The 26,411-nt window shown below is 38.3% G+C and overlaps 1 protein-coding gene across 4 annotated transcripts; it reads right to left on the reverse strand.

The window, feature by feature from the left end:
* Positions 1-1,340: 1,340 nt before the first annotated feature.
* On the reverse strand, positions 1,341-25,296 carry RNF103 (ring finger protein 103). 4 transcript variants are annotated; one of them, XM_057740475.1, is made up of 6 exons: positions 24,071-24,815; positions 21,487-21,626; positions 13,012-13,127; positions 7,567-7,786; positions 3,879-3,981; positions 1,350-3,180 (listed from the first exon to the last, which is right to left on the reverse strand). In XM_057740475.1, exons 1-5 carry the CDS (start codon positions 24,294-24,296, stop codon positions 3,910-3,912), a joined length of 774 nt encoding a protein of 257 aa, XP_057596458.1. In that variant the 5' UTR covers positions 24,297-24,815; the 3' UTR covers positions 1,350-3,180; positions 3,879-3,909. The 4 variants fall into 4 exon arrangements, with proteins under 4 accessions (XP_057596459.1, XP_057596458.1, XP_057596457.1 ...); XM_057740474.1 differs by having other exon boundaries at positions 3,879-3,984; XM_057740476.1 differs by lacking the exon at positions 7,567-7,786 and having other exon boundaries at positions 1,341-3,180; positions 3,879-3,984; positions 24,071-25,296.
* Between the last annotated feature and the right edge of the window lie 1,115 nt (positions 25,297-26,411).

Here is a 26,411-nt window from a genome sequence, read left to right on the forward strand (position 1 = left end):
AACAGTAGCAACACTGACTAAATATACACTGTATATGAAAGTGACTTTTTCTATTATACAATCGATTGCATGGTTTATGGAAAAACTGGTAAGACTGTTAGCCATTAACCTTTTATAAGGGAGCCAAGGAATGAGATTTCTGTGTTTCCCACCCCATCCCCCTAAATGAATTTTCCAGGTAATGGAAACTTTTCCCTTTGCTGAAACATTTTAAAGTTAACTATTTTGAATATCATAAAATACATTTTCCTGACTTCTTGTGCAAATAGTACTGGTAAAATGTTTTTCTTGATGACATAGTCATTGTTGGCAAGATAGTGATATCCTCTCAGGAAATTATCTGCCACTGGCCACAAGTGACTGTTTTCTGTTTTGGCTTTTTTTTTTTCTTAATATAGTCTACCCCTTACTCTCAAACTACTGTAATTATGACTTGCCAGGCCTGCCTCTAGTATGCTCCACCCCAATCCCTACTCCATAGTCTGTATACATGTAGCCTCTAGTCTATAGACTGGGAAGCTAGATCCCCAAGCTCATTCAAATTCTATGTAAGGAATAAATTCTAAGTAAGCATCTGCATGGCTCTTCATTCACTTAGTAGATGGTTGTAAGAAAACACTAAGTGTTCATCAATGGTTGAATGGATTAAGATGTGGTATATAGATGGATCGATCTCTGCACACACACACACACACACACACGAACATTACTTCGCCATGAGAAAAAATGAAATCCGGCCAATTGTGGAAACATGTATCTTGAGGGCATTGTGCTAAGTAAAATAAGTCAGACAGAGAACTACGTATGATGTCATTTTTATGTTGAGTCCAAAAACAGCCAAACTCATACGAACAGAGAATAGTATAGTGGCTACCAAGGGCTAGGCGTGGGAGAAATGAGAAGATGTTGGTCAAAGAGTACAAACTTCCAGTTAGAAGATGAATAAGTTTGGGGGATCTTATGCACAGCATTGTGATTACAGTTAATGATACTGTATTACATATTTGAAAGCTGCTGAGAGAGTAGACCTCAAATGTTCTCACCACAAGAAAAAACAGTCATTGTATGACATGATGGTGTTAGCTAATGCCACGGTGGTAATTTGTGATATATAAATATATCAAATCAACACATCCTACACCTTAAGTTTACAGAATGTTATATGTCAATTATATCTCAATAATGTTGAAAATAAATAAATAAAAAGGAAACACATAGGGCATCCATCTTTTGGGGTGCCTCTATATTTTTAGGCTTTTTTCTTATTAAACATGCTGTAGATACAGTTAGGTATCCTCTATGTCAATACTAAGAATGTGTTTTAAAATAGACTGTGAATATGAGTAAGAATACTTAAGCACCATTTGCTTAGCATACAATGTGAAGAGCCTATTATCCCATCATGTCCATAAACCAAGAGAATGTGAAAAACAAGTAAGCAATTTAGCACCGGACTAAAGGCAAATATAATTTTGACAAAAGGCAGTTTCCTACAGTCATATTTTCTACAAATGCACTTATTTTTAAATGAAAATATGGTAGAAAGAACCCTGAACAAGATAGGTAGATAGAATCTTATCCAGAGGTAACAAAGAGGCCACCCCCAGCTTTGACTGCCTGACAAATTCTTTTAACAAAATATGTGAATACCGTTGGTAGAATATACACACTGTTGCTCCCAACACTCCCTACTCAAAGCTCGTTTCCATGGGCCCTGACGATATTTGGATTTGAAAGCTGTGTCCTAGTCATATCTTTAACTGCCGCGATTATCCTGAGTTCTGATCATTTATTAAGTGGGAATTCCTTCTGGTCTATCTGTTGCATAGGGATATTAGAAAGTATTAGAAAGTAAAGTGATCTACTGTATACAAAACAATAAAAACCTTTGGCGAGAAGAGGGTACAAAAAATTAAACAAAGAGATTGCCCAAATTGATCATAAATCAGTGCACTTATATTGTTGACAACAAAGAACACAAATAGAATGATTAAAACACAGGTGACTCAAAAATAATATTTAAACAATTAAACCCATTTTTCTTCTCTAAATTTTTAATCAGATTCAATAACAAAAAGAACTGAACACTTCTCTCTGTACCTTTTGTCCCTTTGGTGGAGTTTTAAGGAATCACACAACGGCCCAGGGGGAAGATGAGGGAGCAATGAGAAAGATTACCTGAATAGTCTTCCAGGCTCCCAGACAGTCTAAAGAAGAGATTTTTTTTTTTTAAGTATGTGACTGCAGGAAAAAAACTAAGACTTTTTTCTTGGAGTAGGCCATAAATATCATTTTTGTCACTATTAATGGGTACTAAAAATATAATCTCTTTAATCTTTTCCACCTACACTAGATGGGCAGTAAAATGCTTGGTAAGGGGTAAAATTAGAAAAGATTTTTAAAATTCAAGCAAACATTTATTGAGTTTCTACTCTGTGTCTAATATGTTAAGGATGTAACAGTAGATTATAGCATTACTCCTGCTCTCAGGGAGCTTATCATCCTTAAAGAAAGAAAAGAATCACATAAGAAATACTTAGAGAAGACAGAAGAAAACACTCTTGAGCAGAACCCAATTGTGTGTCCCACTACTACAGTTAACCAGAGCTCAGTAACTAGAAAGCCCATGTCCTTGGAATCTTTAGTTAATTAAATTCACTAAGTTGCTCTAAGAATTCAAACTTTCCTTTTAAACAGAGTTAACGTTTAGAGTCTGTCAACCTTGACTATTTCCTTCAATTCTCCATCTCCAGGGAAATCTGACAGAAGCACTGTTTGCTATGCTTAACAATTAAGGGGTGAGTCAAGTTTCCCTGGAGACCTGAACCTCTAGCAATTATTTCCTCCTTGACCTCACTTAATGTTTACTGCATGTCTAACATTCAAAAGGTATTATCTCTATTGTATGCCGTGCATGTTGATATATTTAATGAATAAAGCACAGTTCCTACCTTAAAGGAGTTCACCTGAAAAAGACACATGCATAGTTTTAATACAACACAGCTAAGTAGGACAGGCACATACAAGGTATCACTGGGATATAAGAAGAAGGGCACACATCAAAAAAGAGCAAGGAATGATGGGGTTGCTCCATTATTGGTGATGCCAAGTTTGCTCACTTGAGTAGGGTGACTGCTGTCCAAGCTTTCACTGTAAAGATATCTGTGCCTCTTTATAAGCCTGGTGGGGAAAGAAAAGATGGGTAGGAGGTGAAGAATTTCTGGAGAAAGTAGCATCTAGCCAGATAAAGCAGAGAAGAGGGGTGAGAATACCAGGCAGATGTGACAGCAAATCACCAAGCTGAGAAAAACTAGAGCATGGCCCTGAAGAGACAGGCAGTATGGAGCATCACAATGTGTCTAAGAGGTGGACCAGGAACAGATGGTGAAGGGCCTTGTAAGCCAGTGTTAAGGACACTGGTTTATGTTCAGGGCTAGTATTATGTTGCAAAATGATTACAATTTGATGAAAGTTCTGATGATAACCTTTTTTCTTTTAGCAATAAAGTATTATTTAAATTAAGGTATGCACACTTTTCTTAGACATGCTTTTGCATACTTAATAGACTACACTACACTGTAAACATAACTTTTATATGTACTGGAAAACCAAATAATTCCTGTGACTGGCTTCTTTGCGATATTTGTTTTATTGCGGTGGACTGGTACCAAACCTGCAATATTTCCGAGGGATGCTGTAGTCTCCAAAGTGTGGTGTGCCCCAGAATGCTGGAGAAGGAATTTTAATTATCTTTTAAAGTATCTATACTTGGTGTACATTTCATAGTGGACAATACTATATGTATGAACTGAAATCAGGACCCTAATAGGAGGACTGGGGGGTAGGGAGAGAGAAATAAAAGCTGTTTTGAGACTTACTAGGTACTTAAGAGCATCCAGGAGGAGCTGTTTAAGAGACAGCTGTACATGAAACTGAAGATCTGGGGAGGGGCCTTGGCCTGGACGTGTCAATTTGGGACATCTGCTGAAAAAATGAGAGAAAATAGCAGTGGACAAATGGCAGAACTCTGGGGAACACAAACATTTACAATAACATGATTCCTTTTTTTTTTTTGAAAGGAAAATTAGAGCACAAGGAGCAATGTTTGTACCCTTACTTAAAATTTTAAGAAGCTCTCAAATACTAATACAAAGTTAGTAACTGCTAGTTCTTACTATTCCCATTACTGCAGGAAAATGAGGCTCCGTGCACCATGAAGAAAAAAAATGTTTCTGCTAGTAACCCAGCAGCAATTCAGAATGAGAAAATTTAATTTTCATACCATTTTGAAGGGCAGTCAACAAAGGATTTTAAAGTGCCCCATGAAATTTGGACCCTTCGAAGAAATGACTCATTACAGGGTTGAGCCAGGGAAAATATAAAGTGAACCTAGAATACACTGTGTCAAAAAGCAAAGGGTTTCAAGACTGCAAAGAGATGTCAATAGGGCATAAGAGCTGGCTTAGAGGGGTTCCCACTTACCAAATTTAGGACGATTTGAGCACCAAAAAGAATAATGAATTTTAACACACTGAATATAAAAAGAAACTAGGTCTACAGTGATACTTCAAAGTACAAGATGAAAAAACGAAAAGCTCTTCTTCACACACGAAAAATGCCACCTAATAAATGTAGAATGAAGGATAAAATTTAAAAATCTCCATGCTGCAACTCCTATTTAATACCTGATTCAGGCTAATAATCATCAACAGATGTTAAAACCATTGGGTTAAATGTTGTTGAAGAACAGGATACTCATGTGGCCTCACAGGTTCCTTCTTAATTATCAAGTAGAAAGTACCTTACATTGTAAAGATAAGGCAGATACTACCTTAGCCAAATTTAGCATCACCAACAATGGGATGAACTGATATTACGTGCCTCCTGATGTCACACAAACTGGAAATACATACCACCTAGGCAATATTCTTTAAATCTAATCATGAAGAAACACTCAGACAAATCCAGAAATGTGGAACATTCCACAAGCCAATCAGCCTGTACTCTTCGAAAATGTCAGAAAAGACTTAAAAAAAAAAATTAAAAAAGGGCAGGGAACTGCTCTAGAGAAAAGAATGCAAGAAAGGAGACTAAACCCAATATAAACGTTGTCTGAGTTCCCAATAAAAAGAAAACGGAAGCATATAAAGATACAGGATATTTTGAGAGCAACTGGGGAGTATGAATTGTATATAGATATTATTTAATCAATGTTAAATTTCCTGGGTGTGATAATGTGGTAGGTATGTAAAAAATGTTCTTGTTCTTAGGAATTACATGGTGACATATTTAGTGGTAAAGAAGCATCATGATGACTGAAATTTATTTTCAAAGGGATCAGCAAAAAAAAAAAAAGAGAGAAAAGAAAAAAGATCATAGACATAGAGGAGATAAAGCAAATGTAACAAAATGTAAACACCTGGTGAATTAGAGAGAGAAATGATGTTCACTGTGCTATGTTTCCAACTTTTATATAGTTAAAAAATTTTTTTAAAATAAAAAGTCAGGAAAAATATAAAGTAACATGAATATACTCATAAATGATTTAATACTTAAAAAAAAAAAGCCCACCATGAAATTCCTTCCCATCAAAAGTAACCAAGGTGACTAACATCACCTCTGGCTAGTGTCAGTAACATAATTTCTCTTTTTTTCCCTCCACGAGTCAAGAATCATAGTTGACTTACCTGTGAAATTAACAAACCAGCAAAACACTTATAGCACTCAGCCACCTTAAAAAGAATTTAACTTTGGAAAAGCTGTAATCTTCTGGTTTTAAAATAATTTATTTCATAGGTCTGTTTTAATTTCATGTCTCAGAGCATACATTATTTAACCAAGAGGTGCTGGACAGAGGTTGTAAAAAGGGAGGAAACATTTAGGATAAGAAACCGCCTCAACTCCATCAGAATTTAATCCTATCTTGTAAAAGTCTTGCTAGGATAAATTTCTATCATACTCCTTTTGTGCTTACAAAAAAAAAAACCATTAACTTCTGAATTTCCAATGTTGTAAATAAAAATTTTTACAATTAAGTATGCATTCAAATTGACACACAAGGCAACCAAATAACTCATCAACATTAGCATAATGTGTATTTCCTGTCACTGCACTAACATTAAACTAAACATCAAACCACAAAAACATTGTGACTAACATTATAAAGGCAAGCTGTAAGATATGCAAAGCTTATAAAGGACAAATTGCACATGGTTAAGATGGGACATCATTTGACAAGGGCTGGTGGTGTGCATATGGCTGCTTTTTTTTATAAGAAGGCCACCGGCAAACAGGGCAACAGTGTCGGCCCCCAGCCAACCACATCACAATGCAATTCTGATGGAACACATGACCACAAGGCAACCCCATAAGCAAACATCCATTTTCAAAATTCTCTAGGCAAACAACACATTCGGTACAGTGCAGCATATCAGCAGGCCACGTTAACCAATCAGGCTCCATATCTTCATTAGTGCTATACGATCCATATGACCGCCCCTTCCTTTCATAAGGGCTGGTCTGACAATATTTATTGGCACATGAACAAGCCTCAGCATCACAGTCACTTGCTCTTTCTGGAGATTGGTGAACTATGCTTTGTTTATCTTCAAATACTTCCTTCTCACTGCTAAAAGTGTCTGTGCTTTCACTGTCTGAGTCGTTTTCAATATCTTGAGAACCCTCTGACATTTCCTCTTCAGACTGCACTCCAAGACATTTAAATCGCCACACTGGCAAGTTTTTTATATAATCAGTTGGTATCAGAGGGTGAAGCCAAAGGTCAGGGAAAGCTAATCGCTCCAAGAACAAGTCAGGGTCTTCGTCCCAATCAGATTCTACAGGAAAGTTCTGGAAAGAAGCAATCGGGTGGAAGAGGTAGCTGGTGTACCAGTCCCACAGACTTGATAACCATTCTAAGTTATTGGCATTGACTTCATCATTGTTGCTGCGCCGTCTCTTCTTCTCAAAGTAATCAATTAGTAAACCATGTCCAAGGTATGTACTAAGAAACAAGGCTGGGTGTGAAGAATAAAACATCCAGTCTGCCCTTACCCAAGAAGCCAGTGTGGTTGTATTGGAATATCTCAACAATTTTAAGCTATATTCGTAAAAGCTATCTAAGTAAGGGAGCTGTAAAAAGCCCAACACAGGTAGCCAGGAAATAATTAATAGAGAATTATATGTCCCTAAAGTGCTTATGAGAACCACGAATCGCTTTATGGTAGCTCCCTGTGTGATAAATAAGTCCATCCAAGCCATAAGATTAACTAGAACCAAGCTCAAAACAAATAAATCATTTACTTCAGGTTGTAATGAGCGCAAAAATGAATCCATGGCCTGAAGGGATATAAATTCGCCTGTGTGGTTTCCATATCTGTAAATTCCTTCAGGAGTTCTAAGTATGTATGATGGCATGTTATAGACACCAATATCTGTCATATAACTCTTGTTGTCCCAATTTTCCACATTTACAAAAATAAACTCAACTCTTCCAGTGAACTTTATGCTTAGTGCAGAGAAAAAAGCTGGGGGTTGGTCAAGGTTTGCAAATAGGTATATTTTTACCCAATATTGATCACTTTTATTCCATTCTTCTTTCAAACGTTCAGCATTATAAATGGTTTTGATCCGAGAAGCTGCATGAGCAGTTATCCACTTAAAAATGTGCTCTACTTCAATCTTGCGCCCACTGTATTCTTTAAGCATGACTTTCCCTTTAGAAGTACTTGTTTGTGGAACAGACATAATGAGTGTGGATCGTACCCAGCCTCTTCTCCTGCAGTATCTATAAGAGAGGAAACTGTAAGTAAATAGCTAGGCCGCAAGATGAGCTAGCTTGCTCAACTAACTGTTGTGCAAAGTTTGTTTTCCCCTGATACATGTCCTTAGCACTTGAAAGATACCCTCTTCCACAAAACAAATAACCTGTAAGCAGTCAAAAGTATTACCAATACCTGGCAGTTGTGTAAGGGGAAAAGCAAGCCCTCTTTTTTAGCTTTTTTGTTTATATCTCTATGCTTCTTTCTTTCTTTCTTTTAAAGAAAAGTGAAGCTTGAAAAGCCTTAGAGTCAAGAGAATCAGCAAATACTTCCAGCATCTATTATGAACCTACTAATGCATTATGTGCTGATAAGATCCAAAAGATAACAGGAAAATAATTCCTGTTCACAAAGAATTTAAAATCCTATTAAGGAGACAAAAGTATAAAGCTGTATATATTCTACTACTAAATATGTAAAAGAAGTTCAAAAAAAGGGAGTACCATTAGGAGAATGAGCTGGTGAAGATTTCATGAAAGGTTTGGGAATTGTACTAGGTGTGGAAGGATGGTTACATTCAGGTGGGCAAAGAAGAGAGAAGGAAATAGGTTATCTTATATGCCCAGTCCCTGACTTGAATGCAAGCTCCTGAGGGTAGGAGCCATGACCGGTACCCATTTATTAACCCAAGCACCCACCACAATGCCTGATGCGCACAAGCACTGTCACAAAGTAATGTGCACAAAAGCTCACCTAGAAAAGAGCAAGTCCTATATTCTGTTGTACTCTGTCATTTTTTAATGAGGACCATGAAGAGGTGTATTTAACACAGAGGAAACAAAGATAGTATGTTTTCAAATTAAGAAGAGATTCAGTCCAAGGATGACTCCCATTTCACAACAGAGTAAATATAGAATTTAACTAAAATTAAATCATTTGTTTAGATTTATCCAATGGGCTCCTGACTCCAATCCTCTTGGAAACGAACAGGGTCTTGCTATATTTGTGACAAACCTCTCCCCCTAAAAAAACTACATGATGAATGAAAGGAGATACTGGAAAATGAAAACAGTTGCTGTATTACAGTGGAGAGAAAATCAGTGAAAGGGTTTCCTTTTTTTTAAAAAAAAGTTTTTTCTAAAAACCTACCATGTGGAGTTTTATGATATATAAATTTGCCTCAGTAAAGTTGCAAAAAAGAAAATCTACCATGTGGATACATTTTGTTCACTATAGATTTGTAAACATATGGTAATAAGTGTTTAATTTTTTATTTTGCTATTCAGAATGCTGATGTAAAAGTCATAAATGTCATGCTTTACTTGGTAAGCATGGACTGTATTTTATTAAATTACATAAGCACATTACACATCTATATGATCAGATTGAGAGAGAGAAAAGTCTTGATGTACATGGCATGTGATTTTATGATGATAATATGGTCAATTTTATCCCAGGAATTTCATGATATAATTTAAGTGAAGACAACAAATTATGTCACAAAGACAAGGTTAGTAATGACTCTGGGAAACTATCTGGGTGACTCAGCTTTTTGTTGAGTTGATTTACTTAACAAGATAGATAACATTAATATCAATATAGCTTTAATTGCAATGGTTTAAGAATTATATACTCCTACAAAATAAGACATCTTCTACTCTGTAACAGTGTATTTGTCCAATGCAAAATAATAATTCATTGACACGAATGCTATTTTTTCCTCCACCCCTCCCCCCAAACAAGTCAACTGCATACAGATAGTTGCCTTATTTACATCTTAAATATCTAACTTGCTTTACATTCTTAATTGCATAGGATACTTGCGATGACACATTTCTACTCTTGGTCATTCTCTTCATCTTTCTATAACCACCTCAGAGAATATTTGGCTTCTGATTTGTGTCATAAATTAAACAACCGTCTCTCTGACAGAGAATGTTACACTGTAAAACAGGCAAAGCCTTAGTGCATATTTTTCTTCAAGGAGGAAAACAAAAGTACTATATGCGCTTTCTTTTCAGTTCAGAGGTAAGTGTCAGTTTTAAGGTTTATCATTTCAGAAGAATTTAAGAGTACCCAGGACAATAAAATTTTGTATGTCTTCATATATCTTTCAAATTAAATCATGTTTTCCAGATTTGAAATCCAACACACAAAGTATACCATATTAATTTTAAAACCCTACTGCTAAACAGAAATGAAGACTAATGTTCATATTATTTTTAAAGAATGTTATATTACCATATATCAATATAAAAACTTTTATTGCCAATTCAAAAAAACTTTTTAAAGGTGTGAAAAAGTTCAATGACAACACCACAAAAATATCCTCTTGTTCTTAAAGTAAACCTCCTGAGATCTCTTAGAGAATTTGAAGACTAAAATGGATTAAAAAAAACACGGCTACTGAGTTTTGGCACTCCAGTTTCTAGCATGGCACACGACATTTAAAAAGAAACCTTGGTAGTTTGTTTATAAAAGGCTGTTTCTTCAAACAAGGGCACTGTCCTCCTTGGCCTTCCTGTCCCACTCACCAATCTCCTCACTGCTTTCCCTTCCCTGCTTATTCCATGTGCACCATCCCTGACTGTTTAACCATAAGCCCTCTTGGCCCGTTTATCATTCAGTTCCTGTAATTCCAGCGTCGTCTACCCACTCTTTACTATCCCTGCCCCACCTCTCCAACCTCCCAAAGATACATAGCCCACCTCACTTCCTACTTTCTCTAAAGGTGGGGGGAAAAAAAAGAGTACAGAATAGACCTGACAGGGAAAAAGCCCCCTCAGATAGATCACTTGGTTGGGGAACAAGAAGAATTGGGGCCAGGCAAGATGGCTATGTGGGAAAGAAATGAAAACTGCTGCCATAGACAGTCAGATGCTGCACAGAGTGGTGGCCCTGAATGTTCTTAAGGGGAGCTAAACAGGTCAAGAAAGTATTACTACACAATGGGACAAGCACATCAAAGGAGGCCACCCCTGAGAAGGAACTACAGTCAAAGAAAACAACGTAGGCAGTGGAATAGTTTTGCTGTTTTTAAAAATCTGAGAACAAGACGACGACTGAATTATTCAACATATTAAAACGCTTGCTGAATAACACTCTTCTCTTCCCAGTTACACCCTGCATTGACATTCTGAACACTCTACTCTATTATCTCCCTATTTTGTTCCTCTGTATCTCCAGAATCTTTAAAAAAAAAAAGAGAGAGAGAAAGAAAGAAAAAAAATGACCCTGACTAAGCACAGCATCTAAGGCAAGAATACTTCTTGCTTTAGTTGGAAGACTTTCCAAATAAAAGGAAATAAATATAACAATATTGAAACTGATATAAGTAACTCTGCATCAAGATCTTCACCTTTGTGATGAAGCTAAGGAAGATGATGTAAAAGTGCTTCTTTAGTAACAAAAAATTATAGCTGCGGTCAACAAAAAAAGCAAAAAGTTGCTCGAAAAAGGTCTCTTCCATCATAAACAAGAGATGGGATTATCTGAAGACAAAGATGAAGGATACAGAGGAAACCTGCAGGCAGATTATACATACCTCTTCACCATTCCTTGGCTGGTACAGAATCAGAAAGGGCTTTTTAAAAGAAAAGCTAGAAAAATTTGCACTAAAGTCCACTGGACTCAATTATGACACTTCTGATGCATTTTGCTTTATAAGATTACATTAAAAATCAATACTACTACTTCCTTCAGTTTTTTGTGCTTAATAGATTACGTTATGTTGTGCTTAGTTTCATTTTGAATTCTCTATTAATGTTACCTAAGAACTTAGACTGAAATGTGTTTAACCTTTATATTATTGTACATTTGTTATTTGTTATTTTCTAATATATTTATAAGTTTTAGTGTTTAAAATGTATTATTTAGTTTACTGATTTTTAAAAAATAAATTCAGAATATTTTTCAATAAATTAGTGATGTTAATACTGACTTTTGGCATTATCTGAAAAAAAATCAAAATATCAGAGTTACCATTTATTCTGGTATTGCAATCATGGCGGGGGTTGGGACTGATGGAATAAAACCAAATATAATTACCTTTGGTAAACAAAAGACAGAAATAAGAATGATTTCCTTTTCATGAGAATATGAACGCTTAGGCTATCTTAGACATTTCAACCAAAGGCATTAGAATATGATCAAGGTTCTGGGGTGAAGATGAAAATGGGAGCTTTGTGGGTAAATAAGGAGACTAAACATGAGTTAGGAGACATAACAACTTCCTTTCTTATCCCCAACTTTTTAGGGGTCCTCCTACCACAGATCTCTGCCTACATTACAAGTGGGCAAAACAAGGACAGTGAGGAAAATAGAAGCAAATGTGGTCCAAAGGAGAAGGGCAGGAGGATCTGAGGTGTAGCAGTGGTAGAGGAGGGTTTTCTACAGCAAATGGGTTTCCCATTGTGACCACATATAAAGGACATAGATAAGTCAGGCGTAACTACCTACATTAGAAACTATCTAATGTGGGGGTTTCTAATACATATCATATGCCCCGCCCTCAGCACTAAACGGAACATGCTGTACATGCTAATCTTTTACTAAATATTTATTGAATGGATAATTAAATGAACGAATGAATTCAAGTTATAACTTGGAGGCACTTGAAATTGAAATAAAATACATTTCAAAGAAGAAACAATGGAATAATGAAACACAAAATAATGTGACAGACTAAATACTGGAGATGACAACAAAAACAAATATGCCTGCAAGGATTCTTGTCTGAGAAAATGGAAAAAAAAATAGTAAAGGACAGAAAAAGGAAAGGTAGAAGGGGCACATGGTTTACTAAAGAAAGAGATGAATATGAGTTTGAACACTAGGTTTAGGGAACAGGATGTACCTAGGGGCACTCGTATGGCAGATGGAAATGAGTGTCAGCATGCAAACTAGAGGTCTGAATTACGGAAGATTTAGATCTGCACAAAAGTATTGTCTAAAGCCATAAATGTACCGAAGTATCTGGGAAATAAAATTGCAACAAAAAAGACCGAAGACATACTCTAAAGGGTCACCCCCATTAGAAAGAACACAGAAGAATCAGACAAAAAGAGACCTCAGAGAAAGTAAATAACTGGCAGTTATCAAAAACTGTTAATCAAGCACCTGGGTAACTAACAATGTGCTAAACATGCTAATTAACTTTCAGTTTAAACAGGCTTCTAATACCACTATTTCTTTATTACATTAAAAAATTCTGGTCAGAACTCAAATTGTAAGAATTGCCTAATCAACTTACCTGGGGTCACTGGAACAGTTAAATGTGCCTGTACGTATTCCAAATCTTGACACCTTTTTCACCATTTTCTCCCAGTGGATTTTACCAACCAAAGGACTTCTGTCATTTGCTATGACCTATTCCCCCAAAAAGAAAAACAGAAACTAATTTAATCACCTAAAATGGAACCAAACCAACCATATCTATAACTTTACTTTTTTTTTTTTTCTTTTTTCTGGCCATGCCATGCTGCATGCGGAACTTCCCCCACCAGAGATCAAACCTGTGTCCCCTACATTAGAATCGTGGTGTCTTAACAACTGGATGACCAGGGAAGTTCTATAACTTCACTTTTTTTTGAAAAACATATTCTGTTCCTAGGTCTTGTTTACTATATCATCATATTATCACTGCAATTCTTGTGAAAGGAGCAACTGTCCAACTGGAAAAGATTTAAAATACTGAACATAGTATGTTAAACTCTCACACTCTGTGGCAGTTATGCAGAAGGGGAGTAAGAACGATATTAAAAAGCTAGACACATTCTCCTCCATGTAGTCTTTCCCTAGAATTAACTTACACAGGAAGAAAATAGCCCTGGGAGTCATTTCTCTGCTCTGAAAATTTTACATAACCAAAATAAAGCTTACTAAAAATTATCACATGTGGGTTCAACGAGTTCAAATTTCACTTTTTTTAAAGTATAATTATGGAGCCAAGAGTCAAACACATGTTTTCTATTAAACTATGCTTGACTAAATCAATACTACTACTTCTATGGCATTTTTCTTAATCATGAAAGGGTCTAACATAAAAAAATTACCTTTAATAAATTCTACATTCTTGAACTTCTAACTTCAAATTTGCAAACAGCTTTCAAACACAATTAGAATTGGGAGAAGAAAAAGGTTTTTTTAAAAAAGAAAGGAATTGTAGATTAACCTTCAAAATACGTAATGACTTCTTTCTCAGCCTTTATAATTGTCAATACCTTTTCCCTTTATTCCCTATCTTCCTACTTTTAATGAATGCAGAATTTCAATAGATATCAGTAAAAACAAACAAAAATTACATATTAAAAACAAAAACAAAAAATAACTAAATGGGAACTTAAAGGAAAGCCAGAAATATCCTATGCCTTCATAAACCCATCTGTTTATTTTAAGCCCAGAGTATAAAGGCCACATTTATTTTCATGAGTGCTGTATCTCTGATACTATTTAATTCAAAATTACAGCACAGTACTCTGGGGGCTTCTAAACTTTCTAGGAGGAAAGGACATTTTCATGTTCACAAAGCCCCCAGGAAGTGAAATCCCAGGTGAGCAAGTGTGTGCAATGAGTACCTGGGGGAGGGGAATGAATTGAAAGATTGGGATTGACATATATACACTAATATATATAAAAGAGAATAAGAACCTGCTGTATAGCACAGGGAACTCGACTTCACTGTATGGTAGAAACTAACACAACATTGTAAAACAACTATACCCCAATTAAAAAAAACACATATGCAAACACACAACTTAGGACACTGAACAAACGGTTCTGATAGTACTCTTAAGTGAACATAAATGGCCTTATTGAGTTATTTAATAACAGACGGTTGAGGAGGGCAATTTGAGAACATGGTCTTAGTAAGTGAAAGCACGTTCTGAGGAGGATCACACAGGTTACATTACCCAATAAGTTCCTAGCTTCCACATTTTTCCGTTGTCTAAAAGTACTTTATAAATTTTATCTGAAGAATAAGGAAGATCAAGCAAGGCAAGCTTTTCTCTTTGCTTCTTTTCTCTTTTCTTCTCCTACCACTGAAGAGTCAATATGGTAGTTCTCTTGTCCATCAAGTAAACAAAGAAGTCTTGAACTTATTTTTCAGATTACTCAGAAGGATTCAGAAATCTCTGTAAAATCAGATTGCCATACTCCCTAGTCTTTCCCTCCCCCCCTTTTTAAAAAATAACTCCACTTTCACTCCTATTTCCTGATCAAGGCTGCAAATAACCCAAACACTTCAGATCTGTATTTATAATGACACTGTGTCTAGGGGGTAATCAAGAGGTTGCTTTAATCAATATAAGGTTTGGCACTCAGTCTAGGGGCAGCTTTCAGTGAAGATGCTGGTCACCGCACAGGTGTCTTTCAGACTTACAAGAGCTCCAGTGCTAGGAAAGGAAGTAGGAATGAGGGGGTTGTTCCCAGGCACCCCTGATTACAGCACAGGCAACAAAAGTGTGTGAAGAGAGATGGGAACATCCCTGAGGCAGGTACCTGACAATGTTTAACTCCAGGGCCTTATTTATTCAGTAAGCTATTCCAACTCTTCTGCTTTGAAGAGTTTAATAATTCCTAAGAGAACCACACAAAAATGAAAAATTCCTTAGGCATTGCATGAAAGCATTTTATTCAACTCCATAGTTATTTCTATGCAATTAGAAATTCCTTAGTCCAATGTCCTATATAGTCATATTATTCAACTGAAGGTTTAGCATAAATTAAATTTGGTGGAGGCCAAATTAAACCACCACTGAAAATGTTTTCACAAAATAACTCATCTGGCTTGTCACATGAGTGGCACAAAGAAATACTCTAAGCCTTTTACTACTGTGTCATATCAGTAAGAGTTTCCAACTTATAGCTCATATCCAAAAGCATGCACAGTAATTCTGAACAGCATTCACTCTGCTGGTGATAGGGGAAACATATTCCTCAGCAGTTCATGAAGGATGTTGCATTCTTGGGACTTCCCTGGTGGTCCAGTGGTTAGGAATCCACCTTCCAACGCAGGGGATGCGGGTTCGATCCCTGATTGGGGAACTAAGATCCCCAACGCGGGGCAACGACTGAGTCCGCACACGAGCCCACGCACCACAACTAGAGAAAGCCCGTGTGCTGCAATGAAAGATCCTGCCTGCCGCAACTAAGACCCGATGCAGCCAAATTAAAAAAAAAAGAAAAAAAAAAAGGATGTAGCATTCTCTGTGGGGAATATTTTCAGAGACTAGGAAAAACTAGATGAAAGTACAGTCTGAGTTCCATGTCTCAAATCTGGAACACACCTGGCAACACAGGCTAGAAGTGAAGCAATCTTTCCATCCCCCTTCCCAGGGTATCTGCCTCTCTAACCAGCATCCCTACACTTGCTCACCATTGTATTCCCTGCAGCTAGTATGGTGCCTAACTCGGGCACTCATTAAATATTTATGTTGAATTACACTATTTCAGCTTTTTACAGTTTAGTAACTCATTTTCTTACTTCTGATTATCTAAAGGCTCCAAGTTTCCGACTTCTGTTATAATGAAAGTCCCTTAGCTGGCAACCTGTCATCCAGGATGTTTTCTGATAAACATCAGCATAACTAGTACCTGGCTGTGCAACTGCCCATCAGTGTTCTTGACCCCACATAAAGACTTCCAGTTCAGTGTATTTAAAAATATATTTTTTCCAGAAAAAAAACTAGTAGGTTTTTCCTAGTACTAATTCTCCTGGGTTCCACTTCATTGTCTAATAATTTTTTGGGATCTCTTAAAACAGTAGCAAAATCACAGACCATCTAACTTAGCTGAAAAAGATAACATATGCTAAGATGTTTTACTGGCCCACACCTTTCAGTAAACCCAATTGTAAGCTGTTTTATGGCATGGACTGTAGGTTACTCGTCTTTTCTGCCTTTATCACAAGGTTCAGCTGGCACATATTAGATTTCAATAAATATTTGTTAGATGGTTGAATGAATGGATGAAACCAGTGGTTTGCTGGTAAATGTTTAACAACTAGCTCTCGAGAAGAAAATGGAAGCTCTGATTTCTATCACTTACTTATTTCCTTGGTGAAAATACTCCCACATGGCTGATTTCAAGTTACCAACGTGACATCTCTAAATGTGGAGCTGGGAAGAGATGTTAACAATCGCCCTTCCTGAAGCAGTCTGAACTAGCTCCGGCCCTGAACTTGGAAGGAACTGAGTCGGCTGAGAGCTGAGATTTTCTGATGTCAGTCTTGCGTAGTCCAGTTAAACTTACAAAGAAACACTGGGCCTCAGGTTATTGCCTACTCCCTTCCACACGTATTGTGTGTATACACACACTTGTGCCTATATTTTAGAGGTGGGTTTTATTACTAATCAGAACATCTGTCACATCCCTTTTAATATTGTTGATCCCCATAAACTACATGGAGGCTAAATTGAATAGCATAACTCCACATAAAAGGAGTGCAGAGCTATAATATTTTCTGTATCTCTCAATATTTCATTATAACAGGGAGTTCCTACTTTCAAAATCATAGACCATGGGACTTCTGGCGGTCCAGTGGTTAAGACTCTGCGCTTCCACTGCAGGGGGCACAGGTTCGATCCCTGGTCGGGGAAACTAAGATTCCTCATGCTGCATGGTGTGGCCAAAAAAAAAAAAAAAATCATAGACCAACCTAAATATATACATGCCAATTGTATAAAATCATTAAAAGTGAAGACGAGTAACTGACAGAAACAAAACTCAAAGCCATTTAATTATTTCTTTGGTAACCTCGCTAGCTTTATGAGTAAACAAAAATAAAAGCTTTTCACCAATATAAAATAAAGGATAAGATGGCTTGCCAAATATTTCGCCTTTAGCATAGTGTCAAGAGAGGAATAAATTAGAAACTGCCTGAACAAAACTACTGCCTAGGAGTAAAAAATAAACAAGTTTTAAAACAGCTAGTAACTCTTTTCAGCCAAACAGGAACTATATTAACATAATACTTCAGTAAATATTGACCTAAAGCTTTACTTTATATCATATGATACTTTTCACTGCTACTTCAAGTCCAGTGATGTTAAATTCCTTATGATGGGACAAAGCCAGTAGAGAATAGACAGTACAGTTCTCTCTGAACTTCTTTGATCAAAAGTCAGAACACAGAAATAGAAATGTTAAGATAAGGATAAATCCATAAAACCCACAATGTATGCTAACTTTTCCATTTCAAAGGCCTATCTACTATTCCATCTGCCTCTCTAACCAAGAATCTTTTGAAAGAGAAGTAACTTCTATTTGTGATGCTAAAAAGGTTGGTTGGCAGCAGAATCAAAGAATCCACAACACTGGAAATAAAGAGCTAATGAAAGATATGAGGTGAGGTTAGGAACAAAGCAGGAAAACTCAGAATGTTAGAAAGAACTGATAGAAAAAAGGTGAGGAGGTTCTTTCATAGATTACACGCTGTATTACTGGTAAAATGTCCCATATGTGTTGCTGCCTTAGAAACTAAAATTAGTTCTTTCCATCTCATATTACAGACAATATAAGAGAGACATGGAAAAGCTTCACATGAAAAGAAGTATGCTAACACTCTGCTTTAATGTAAGGATAATTCATGAGCAGTAACACATTTTAAAACAATTAACACAAAGATATGAAGACTACTAACGTATTATTCAGAAAATAAACTCATGAGTTACCAAGAAGATAGAAATCATAAGGGATATAGGATGAACTAATTACAGAAATTCATGTTTCCTTTTGTAGTAATATTCCACATGCAGTGTCACCAAAAAAAGATAATCAACCTAGATTCTCTTTTATTATTACCAACCCATTCCAGAAAAATAACGAACTGACCAAGTGATGGAATAGCTAAGTCATACACCCATTTATTAAAGTCACATTTTCCCTAAATCAGTAAATCTAGACATCCTTTCAATGACATATAAAGTTTAAGGTTCTAATTATCAGTTATACGCTACCTAAGTGTATAATTCATCTGAGAGTATAATTCATCTGAGTAAGAAAATAATATTAGAAACCTGGGAGGACAAGAAGAAATAACTTTCATGTGCTTAAATATTTCGTACCCAGGATACCCAAAATAAATGCAATATAAAGAAGATTGAATTGGTTGAGATCTATGCACCCTCGCAGATTAAAAACAACAACAGTGATAGAGCAAACAAATGAGCTGGCTTCTTATAAAACAAAAGAACAATAATTCAAATTGTTAAAAACTGAATTCTTGCATGTTACCCTTCACAAAAGATGAGATAAATATAATCTGAGCTGAAAGAATGACAAGCAAGCGAGAGTATTTCTCTTCTGTTTTTAGAAAGTATTTTCAGTTAAAAAACAAAACAACACAGCTCTCTTTTAAGAGCTTAAACCAAAGTGTCTGCGCTGATTAGCTTAGCTGGTGAGTTCGCAGGGCTGAGGACACTGTGACTGATCTCAATCTTCTCAGTTGTCCTGCCAGAGACTGTTCTTCCAACCCAAGCCAGCCATTTGACAGATGTGAGCCACCGGCCCGAGGGAACACAAGACAGACAGTGGTGACAAGACAGACAGACAAGACTGCAAACCTTGAAGGTCACTGGAAAAATTGTATGTCCTACCGCACCATTAACTATTAATACCTATGAAGTTTAAAAAAACATTTTCAGAGAAAAATAAGCCAATGATTAGAATTTATGTTTACATTCACTACCATTCATTACTTGTTCTTCACTTCATTCAGGTGTCAACTTACCAGAGAATTCTCTGCCATTCTCGTCTCCTTACCCTGCTTACTTTTCTTCTCAGCACTTTCCACTAACTGATGTTATATTAAAGATTTATTTAGTTAGTGCCTCCCTCTCCCAACTGGAATGTGAGCTGCCTGAAAGAGCAAGGACTTATCCTGGTATATGCTCCTGGTATATCTCCAGGGCCTGGTGTACAATTAACCGCTGAATAAACTGCATGAATTTTTAACATATTAAGGGAGTTTAATCCATGCTTATTTTTAATATGACATCGAAAAATTGCACATCATTTATAGCCAAGAATATATTGCTAATTAACAAAGCAGAATGTGTTCACTGTCTACAGGCAGCACTCTATATACCAAAAGAATTTCCAGGCTTTTGACATGGCTTTTCCAATTTGGGAAGCCATGCATCTTTACCATTCATCTCTATGGGACCATTCAATGTGTGGACAAACATGAGACATAGGACATAAGGCACTGGGACTGGCTATTGAGTTCAACTGCAGTAATAAAATTGAAATTACCAAAACCAGTTAAGTCTTCCTTGATCAGACTATCAGAAACAAATATCTAGGAAAAGAAACAGAATAACTATTTATAAATTAAGACTTTAAAGATGCTACAGTTTATTTTTTCAATACCAATAATTTAACAGAAATAAACTAGAATTTGATGGATAATGTATAAACAGTACTCATACCCTCCTCCCAGTTTCTCTGTCTGCTGGACTTAAAAAATGCCCAAATTAGATTATCTGGAGGGTAAAAGGTCAAACAGAATAGGAAGGTTGCAAGTAAAGGAAAGGTCATGGATATCCAATGCAATCACCTGAAGAATTCCCAAACGTCAACCCATTAGCCCAGTGGACTATAGTACTATTGTAACTTCTTTAGGTGTATGTGTATTTATTTCAGGCCATGTACAACAGAAAATCTATCTATCCACACAATCATACCGCAAATCACTGACAGGACCAGATCTGCAACTAAGCTAAACTTATAGCTTCTCTACTCTATTTTGCAGTCACTGTTCTCAGAAAGAAATACGAAGCAGCAGCTATTTTGTTTTTTATGCCCTGAACCAAACTCTGCCAATCCCAATGTGAAATGACAAGAACACTGGACAAGAGATCAGGGGGCATGGGATTTGATCCTGGCTCAATAATCATAATTTTAGCTGAATTCATGTTATTAATTTACTTAATAATATTACTCTAAGTGAACTTCTATTTTAAAAAATTTAAATAACTTTAGACTTTCCCTAAGCAATATTTAGGAAGTTACATGTTCAATATAATATTGATTTTTCTAATTTACATAAAAATACACAAATGATAACGTGTGCCCACTCATTTACCATGAGTGGTACATAAACCACACTTTCAGAAGCATAAAAGATGAGTTTTAAGGCCCTTCAATAGCTCTAAAATTCTAATATGCCAATTAAACCTCACAGTTTTGATAGCGAAAGAGCTAGGGTTTAAAATTATAATCTCATCAATTTCATAAGTAATAAGCACCTCTACCATTCCTCACAACAGCTCTTCCTCTATAGGCACAAAGTTGGCTATTTCCCTAATAGAAGGATTTCTTTCCTTTTACATTAGGGTTTTTTCTCCAGAAACAAAAATGATTTGGATCACTGAATTAAAAACTGGAGTTAACAAAAACTGAGGGAAACAGCACAAATCAGTAAGTGAAAGGAATATATATGTGTTTCTTATTTTATAATGAAGGTCCAACAACTAAAATGGATTTGCTTCTACTGATTCTAAACAAAACTGTCAAAACCTCTTTCCCCAACACTTCCCTTCCCCCACTCTTTAATTAATTTTCATTTTCACTGGTCTGCAAAACCTCTTTTAGGGGACAATGAAGCCTCTCTATGAGAACTGAGTTATGTCTAAGAAACATGACACAAGTACACAGAAGTGTCACCAGCTAGTGACTACTATTTTGGTAAAAATAATTTTACTTTTATCACTGTTTTTAATACCTGAACCAGCCAGATGCCATCTTTTGTGTCTTCTACAAGTTCATAGAAGTGCATTTCACCACTGAAATTGGTACTAGAAACAGATTCAGATGCTTCTTCTTCTTTGAGCGCAGAATAAAGCTCACCTTCCATCAGGTCACCTGAAGAAAAGAAAAAAATAACACTAATAACATTTCAAAAATCTCATGCTCCCAACTTCAGTGATTATTTCTATTTTATACTGTTAAAAAATTATGTCATCGTACTTTCACTGCACTCTACAGAAGAGAAGAGTAGAACCTGAATACACGTATTTAAGATTCATACATTTTGGAAATATGTAAGAAGAACCTTCTTGTCAGGCAAAAATGAACAAAACAGACAAAAATCCATCTCCTTGTGGAGTTTATATTCTAGTGGGTCATCACATAATTTATTAGGAAATTACTGAATTTATACCAGCCCTAAAAGCCATCACGATATTATTTAGTTTTTGTCCAGGCATCAAATAACTTTTAAACAGTATGATTTACATACTTCTGATTTACAAGAATTAGAAATGGGTTTACAAAATTTGCTATCACCACCTGTGTAAAATAGCAACAGGACTTATATGACTTGGAGGTTATCTACAAAAGATTACCTATAAGAACAAATTTCATATTCATACACAAATTTACAGTGTAAATTTACAGCTTGTATCATCAAATAAAAAGTAGAGAAAAACTAACGTCAAATTATTTTAACTTTTGTCTTAAACATTAAAACGCAAAAACAAGCAGTGCATCATGATAGCAGCAAAACCATTCACAACAAATATTTAAATTATATAGTTAAATTGCTATACCAAGACCTCTCTGCTATAAAATGTATGATCTGAGTCATATTTTTGTGGCCTGTGTGTATTCTTTAAACATTACGTGCACTCCTTGTACACTCAGAGTTACAAGTATTTTCAGGCCCAAAGGAAGGCAACACTAAATAAAAGTCAAAAGAATAAAAAATGTGTTATCAAATTACTATGAAAAATGGTTTGGTTTGGGTGTTAAGACACTTTCATTTCTAAACCTAGAGAGTTTATTTATTAGAGATCTTCTACTTTACCTATTCCCCCTACCCTACACGCCAGCCATAGTAGAAATAAAAGTCACCATAAACCAGTCAGTAAAGAAGAGGCACAATTTTATGCAAATAACACAGAATTTTATGTTTTCTCTAAAGGAAAATGTATCACTTTTACAGAGAGTGTTCCCTCCTTTAGTCCAGTAGTGACCTTAACCTTAACCCGCAAATATGTGACTGCTAAAGTCCTCTGGAGTTAGTATTTCTGTCTATCATACTACGTGGCTATAAGATACTAAATAAGGAAAAAAACTGTCTTGTAAGAGACAGCTGACAGATATACTTGAAACTACAAAAAAGATAACTCTCAGTTTCAATTGCTTCCTACAGCAACCCAGAATGCCTTTCTCAAATTACAGTACATTCCCCTTCCAGGAAGTGCATCTAAACAAAGATATATTTTGTCCAGGGGTGAAAAAAATTAAGCATATTTCTCTCCCAATCCTACCCCAAAACCAACGGTTACTGAAAATGCATTCTTTAAGATGTTAAATATCTCTTAGCTCAAGTGTACCAGTATTTCTTAACCCGCTGATGCAGCAGTGCATGTGGCACAGAAGGGAAAGAACAGTTTACATTCAAGATACAAGAATTAAAAAAAAAAAATCCTTACAGAAATATAAATAAACTCTTTCAAAACAAACAAGACAGGCATTCACAAAAGATACCTTATTTTCACCAAATTTAAAGTATGAAAAGCTAATACTGTGCCATGTACACTTTCTCTATATTTAAGCTCATTATTTAAAATTTAAATCTTAGGAAAAAATTTTTCTATTTAATTTTGTAACTATATGAGATGATGGATGGTCACTAAACTTACTGTGATCACCATTTCATGATATATGTAAATCAAATCATCATGCAATACACCTTAAACTTGTACAGTGCTGCTTGTCAATTATATCTCAATAAAACTGGACGAAAAAATAAAATACAAAACAAATAAAATTCAAATCCTAGGCCTAAATGCCTCTTTGATATTAAGTATTCCAATGATGTTTTTCCCTTTGGCTAACCTGCTATTACTATGGTAACAAATGCTGCTATCTACAGACAACGTTTGGGGGTTTCTCTTTTCTTATACCCCTATGACTTTCAACTGACAACGCTTTCCAGTTTGTTGGTAACTGGCTGACATTTCCGAATTTTGAGAAAATCACTCAACTAAGTAAACAACGCTAAGAAGCTGCACTTTAAACTGTTACTTTAAAACAAACTTAAGGAGACACAACAACACCCCTACAAATAATTTCAGCCCAGCCCCCTCCTGAAAACTGGGATTTACTTTTTTTTTTTTCTTTCCTTTTCGCGCGCGCGCGTGTGTGTGTGTAAAAGCTGTACAAAGAAAACCTGGGCAGCTTTGGAAGTAGTCTGCTTAACCCTTCCAGGTATCGCCTCATTCTGGGGACCACCAGGTACGAGGAAGTAAGAGTCGTCCCCTCCCCCGAGTGGAGGGGACCCTCGGGGACCTGATACTCGCCTGACTTTTCCACCAGTTCCCGGACATCCTTCTTCTCGGGCAACCCCGAGTATCCCAGCCCACGGCACTCCAGAATGGTCTTCAGCTTCTTGAAGCTCAGCGCCACTGGATCCACCAGCTGGGTGGCAAAGATGCCAGTTTCATACCACACGATGGCCTCAAAAAACCTGGCCAGGACGAACAAGACCAGAAAATAGAGGAGCAAGAAAAAAAGCTTCAGCCACATCTTCCCCTGCGTCTTCTCTCTTCTCAGAGAGCTCAGAATACGGAGAAGAGGAGGGCGGACGCGAGTGCGGGCGAGGGTCCGGCGGCGCCGTCGTCACTGTGGGGCCATCCCCGGCGGGAGGCAGGTGGACCGGGGGATCCGTGCGGGGGTGAGGAACAGACGAGGCGGGGCCGAGACGCAGAGCCTCGTGCGGGGCCTTCCAGTCAAGAGGCGAGGAAAATAATGGGGAAAAACTAAAAAAACTCCATCAATTAAACCCCGAGAGGAGAGAGGCGCAGGGAGAGCCCGCGGGGAAGAGCGAGATGTGGGCCGTTGCCCCGGGCGGGGGGGCACTGACCGATGAGGCGGGGTCGGCCTTCCAGCACCGTAATCTCAAGGGGCGGGGGGAGGCCCAAACAATCATTCAGATCCACAAAGGAAGCGGGGGCCGGGCTGAGGCCGGGGCCGGAGGGGCGGTGGGCCCGGGAGGCGGTTGGGGCCGGCCGGGCCGAGGCCGGGCTCCCGCGGCGGCAGTCAGGAAGGCGCGGCGCTCGGCCGGGGCAGGGCCCGGGCCCAGCGCGGGGAGGAGCGGCCGCTGCGGCGCCGCGCCCGGCGCCCAGGCCCCAGGCCCCGCCGGCCGCCCAGGCTCCGCGAGAAGCGCGGCGGACACGACGGCGACGGCGGCGGCTCCAGGTTCGCCCGCGCCGGCGGGCGGCGCCTTTCAGGCGGGCGGACACGCACCGCGGCGCGGCCCGGCCCGGGAGGGGGCGTCGCAGTCTCTGCAGAGGGAAATGGGGCGCGCGAGACGACGGTCCCGGAGGTAAAATGCAAAAATAGGCCCCAGACGGCTCCTCGAGGCGGCTACCGGGTTGCCTCCCGGTTACGCAGCGCCCGCTCCTCTCGGATGGGCGGCGCGGATCCCGGCCGCCGTGCCCAACGCCCCCGCCACCTCCTGACGCCGCGGCCGTCTCCCGCGGAGCAAAGGATCAGCAGCGGCCGCAGCCGGAGCCGAGACACAACAACTGACGTCGGCGGCGGGGCGGGGCCTCGGGCGGGGCGGGGCGGAGGCGGGGCCACGAGGGGAGCGCCCGCGGGGAGGGGGTGGGGAGGCGCGGGTGAGCAGGATGAAGAGGGCGCCCGAGCTTGGGGGCGCGAGAGCGGCGCGGAGTAGCGAGCTCCAAGCGGCCTCCTGAGCGTTCCCGGAGTTGCGTCTCCAATGTCTTCTCTCTCGTTCCTTTTGCCCTGCAGATGCTTAGTAATTGCTTTTGTCTGAGGGTTGCAGTTAGGAGTGTGTCGCTTGGTGTATATCTTGGTAAAAAGGGGGCAGTTGATCATCCTCTTAAAATAGGTAAAAATAAGAGTACGTTTACGCCAAGTCCTGGTTAACTGGGAAAATTTTGGCACAGTTGGTTTGAGGTGGTAGAAGGTGAAACCCAGAAAACAATGATTTGCCATCTCTAGGTGAGAATGTAGTACTTTGTGCATTTACGTGTTGGAGGAAGTTTGGCCAAAAGGGAAGACAGAACTGCCACCTCACCCCTCGCCCTTTCAGCCTCAGGGGTGTTGAAAGCCAGGCACTGAAGCGCCGAGTTCCCAGGACAAAGGTCGTTGAGTGTGGCTATGTCCCAACGCAACGTTTCCGTGCGTTTTCTTTCATTGCGCTCCCTGAGTGGGGCACCGTCAGCGAGAGGAACTCATATAAAGTGAGTAATGTGGCTGAGCACGCAGTACGCGGTTCTGTATTTATTTAACCCTAGTGGAACATGCTCTTCATGCCAATCTCTGTGCCAGTCTTGAGGGAGAAGGAGGTCGCATACGTAAAATAAATAAGGGTGGCTCCTACCGGCCACTTTGATGAGGAAGAAAAAGACCCAGAAATTACAAGAGAGATGTTAGCTATCGTGCAGAGCTGTCAAATGTCCTGAACTAGGGGGTGAAAGTTGTAGGAAGAATGGGGGTGTGATCTTAAATCTTGGAGCAAAGGAATGGAAAGCAAAGAATGGACCGTGAGAATGTAGCCTCAGAGTGGTACCCTTTTAAAATAAAGCAAACAAAGGCACTTAGTGTCCAGCTAGTGGAGGAGGATTCAGTAGGGATGGGCCCAGGGGGCAGGGAGAAAGAATCAGAGGAGGAGGT

This window comes from Hippopotamus amphibius, chromosome 7 (assembly GCF_030028045.1).
Source record: "Hippopotamus amphibius kiboko isolate mHipAmp2 chromosome 7, mHipAmp2.hap2, whole genome shotgun sequence".
Classification (NCBI taxonomy): Eukaryota; Metazoa; Chordata; class Mammalia; order Artiodactyla; family Hippopotamidae; genus Hippopotamus; species Hippopotamus amphibius.

Coding starts and splice junctions, on each gene's coding strand:
- RNF103 (XM_057740473.1), bottom strand. CDS start 24,296: ATGTGGCTGAAGCTTTTTTTCTTGCTCCTCTATTTTCTGGTCTTGTTC. Junction 13,128..21,486: donor ATGGCATCTGGCTGGTTCAG/GTATTAAAAACA, acceptor TTGGGGGAATAG/GTCATAGCAAATGACAGAAG. Junction 7,787..13,011: donor AACTGTTCCAGTGACCCCAG/GTAAGTTGATTA, acceptor CCTCTCTTATAG/ATACTGCAGGAGAAGAGGCT.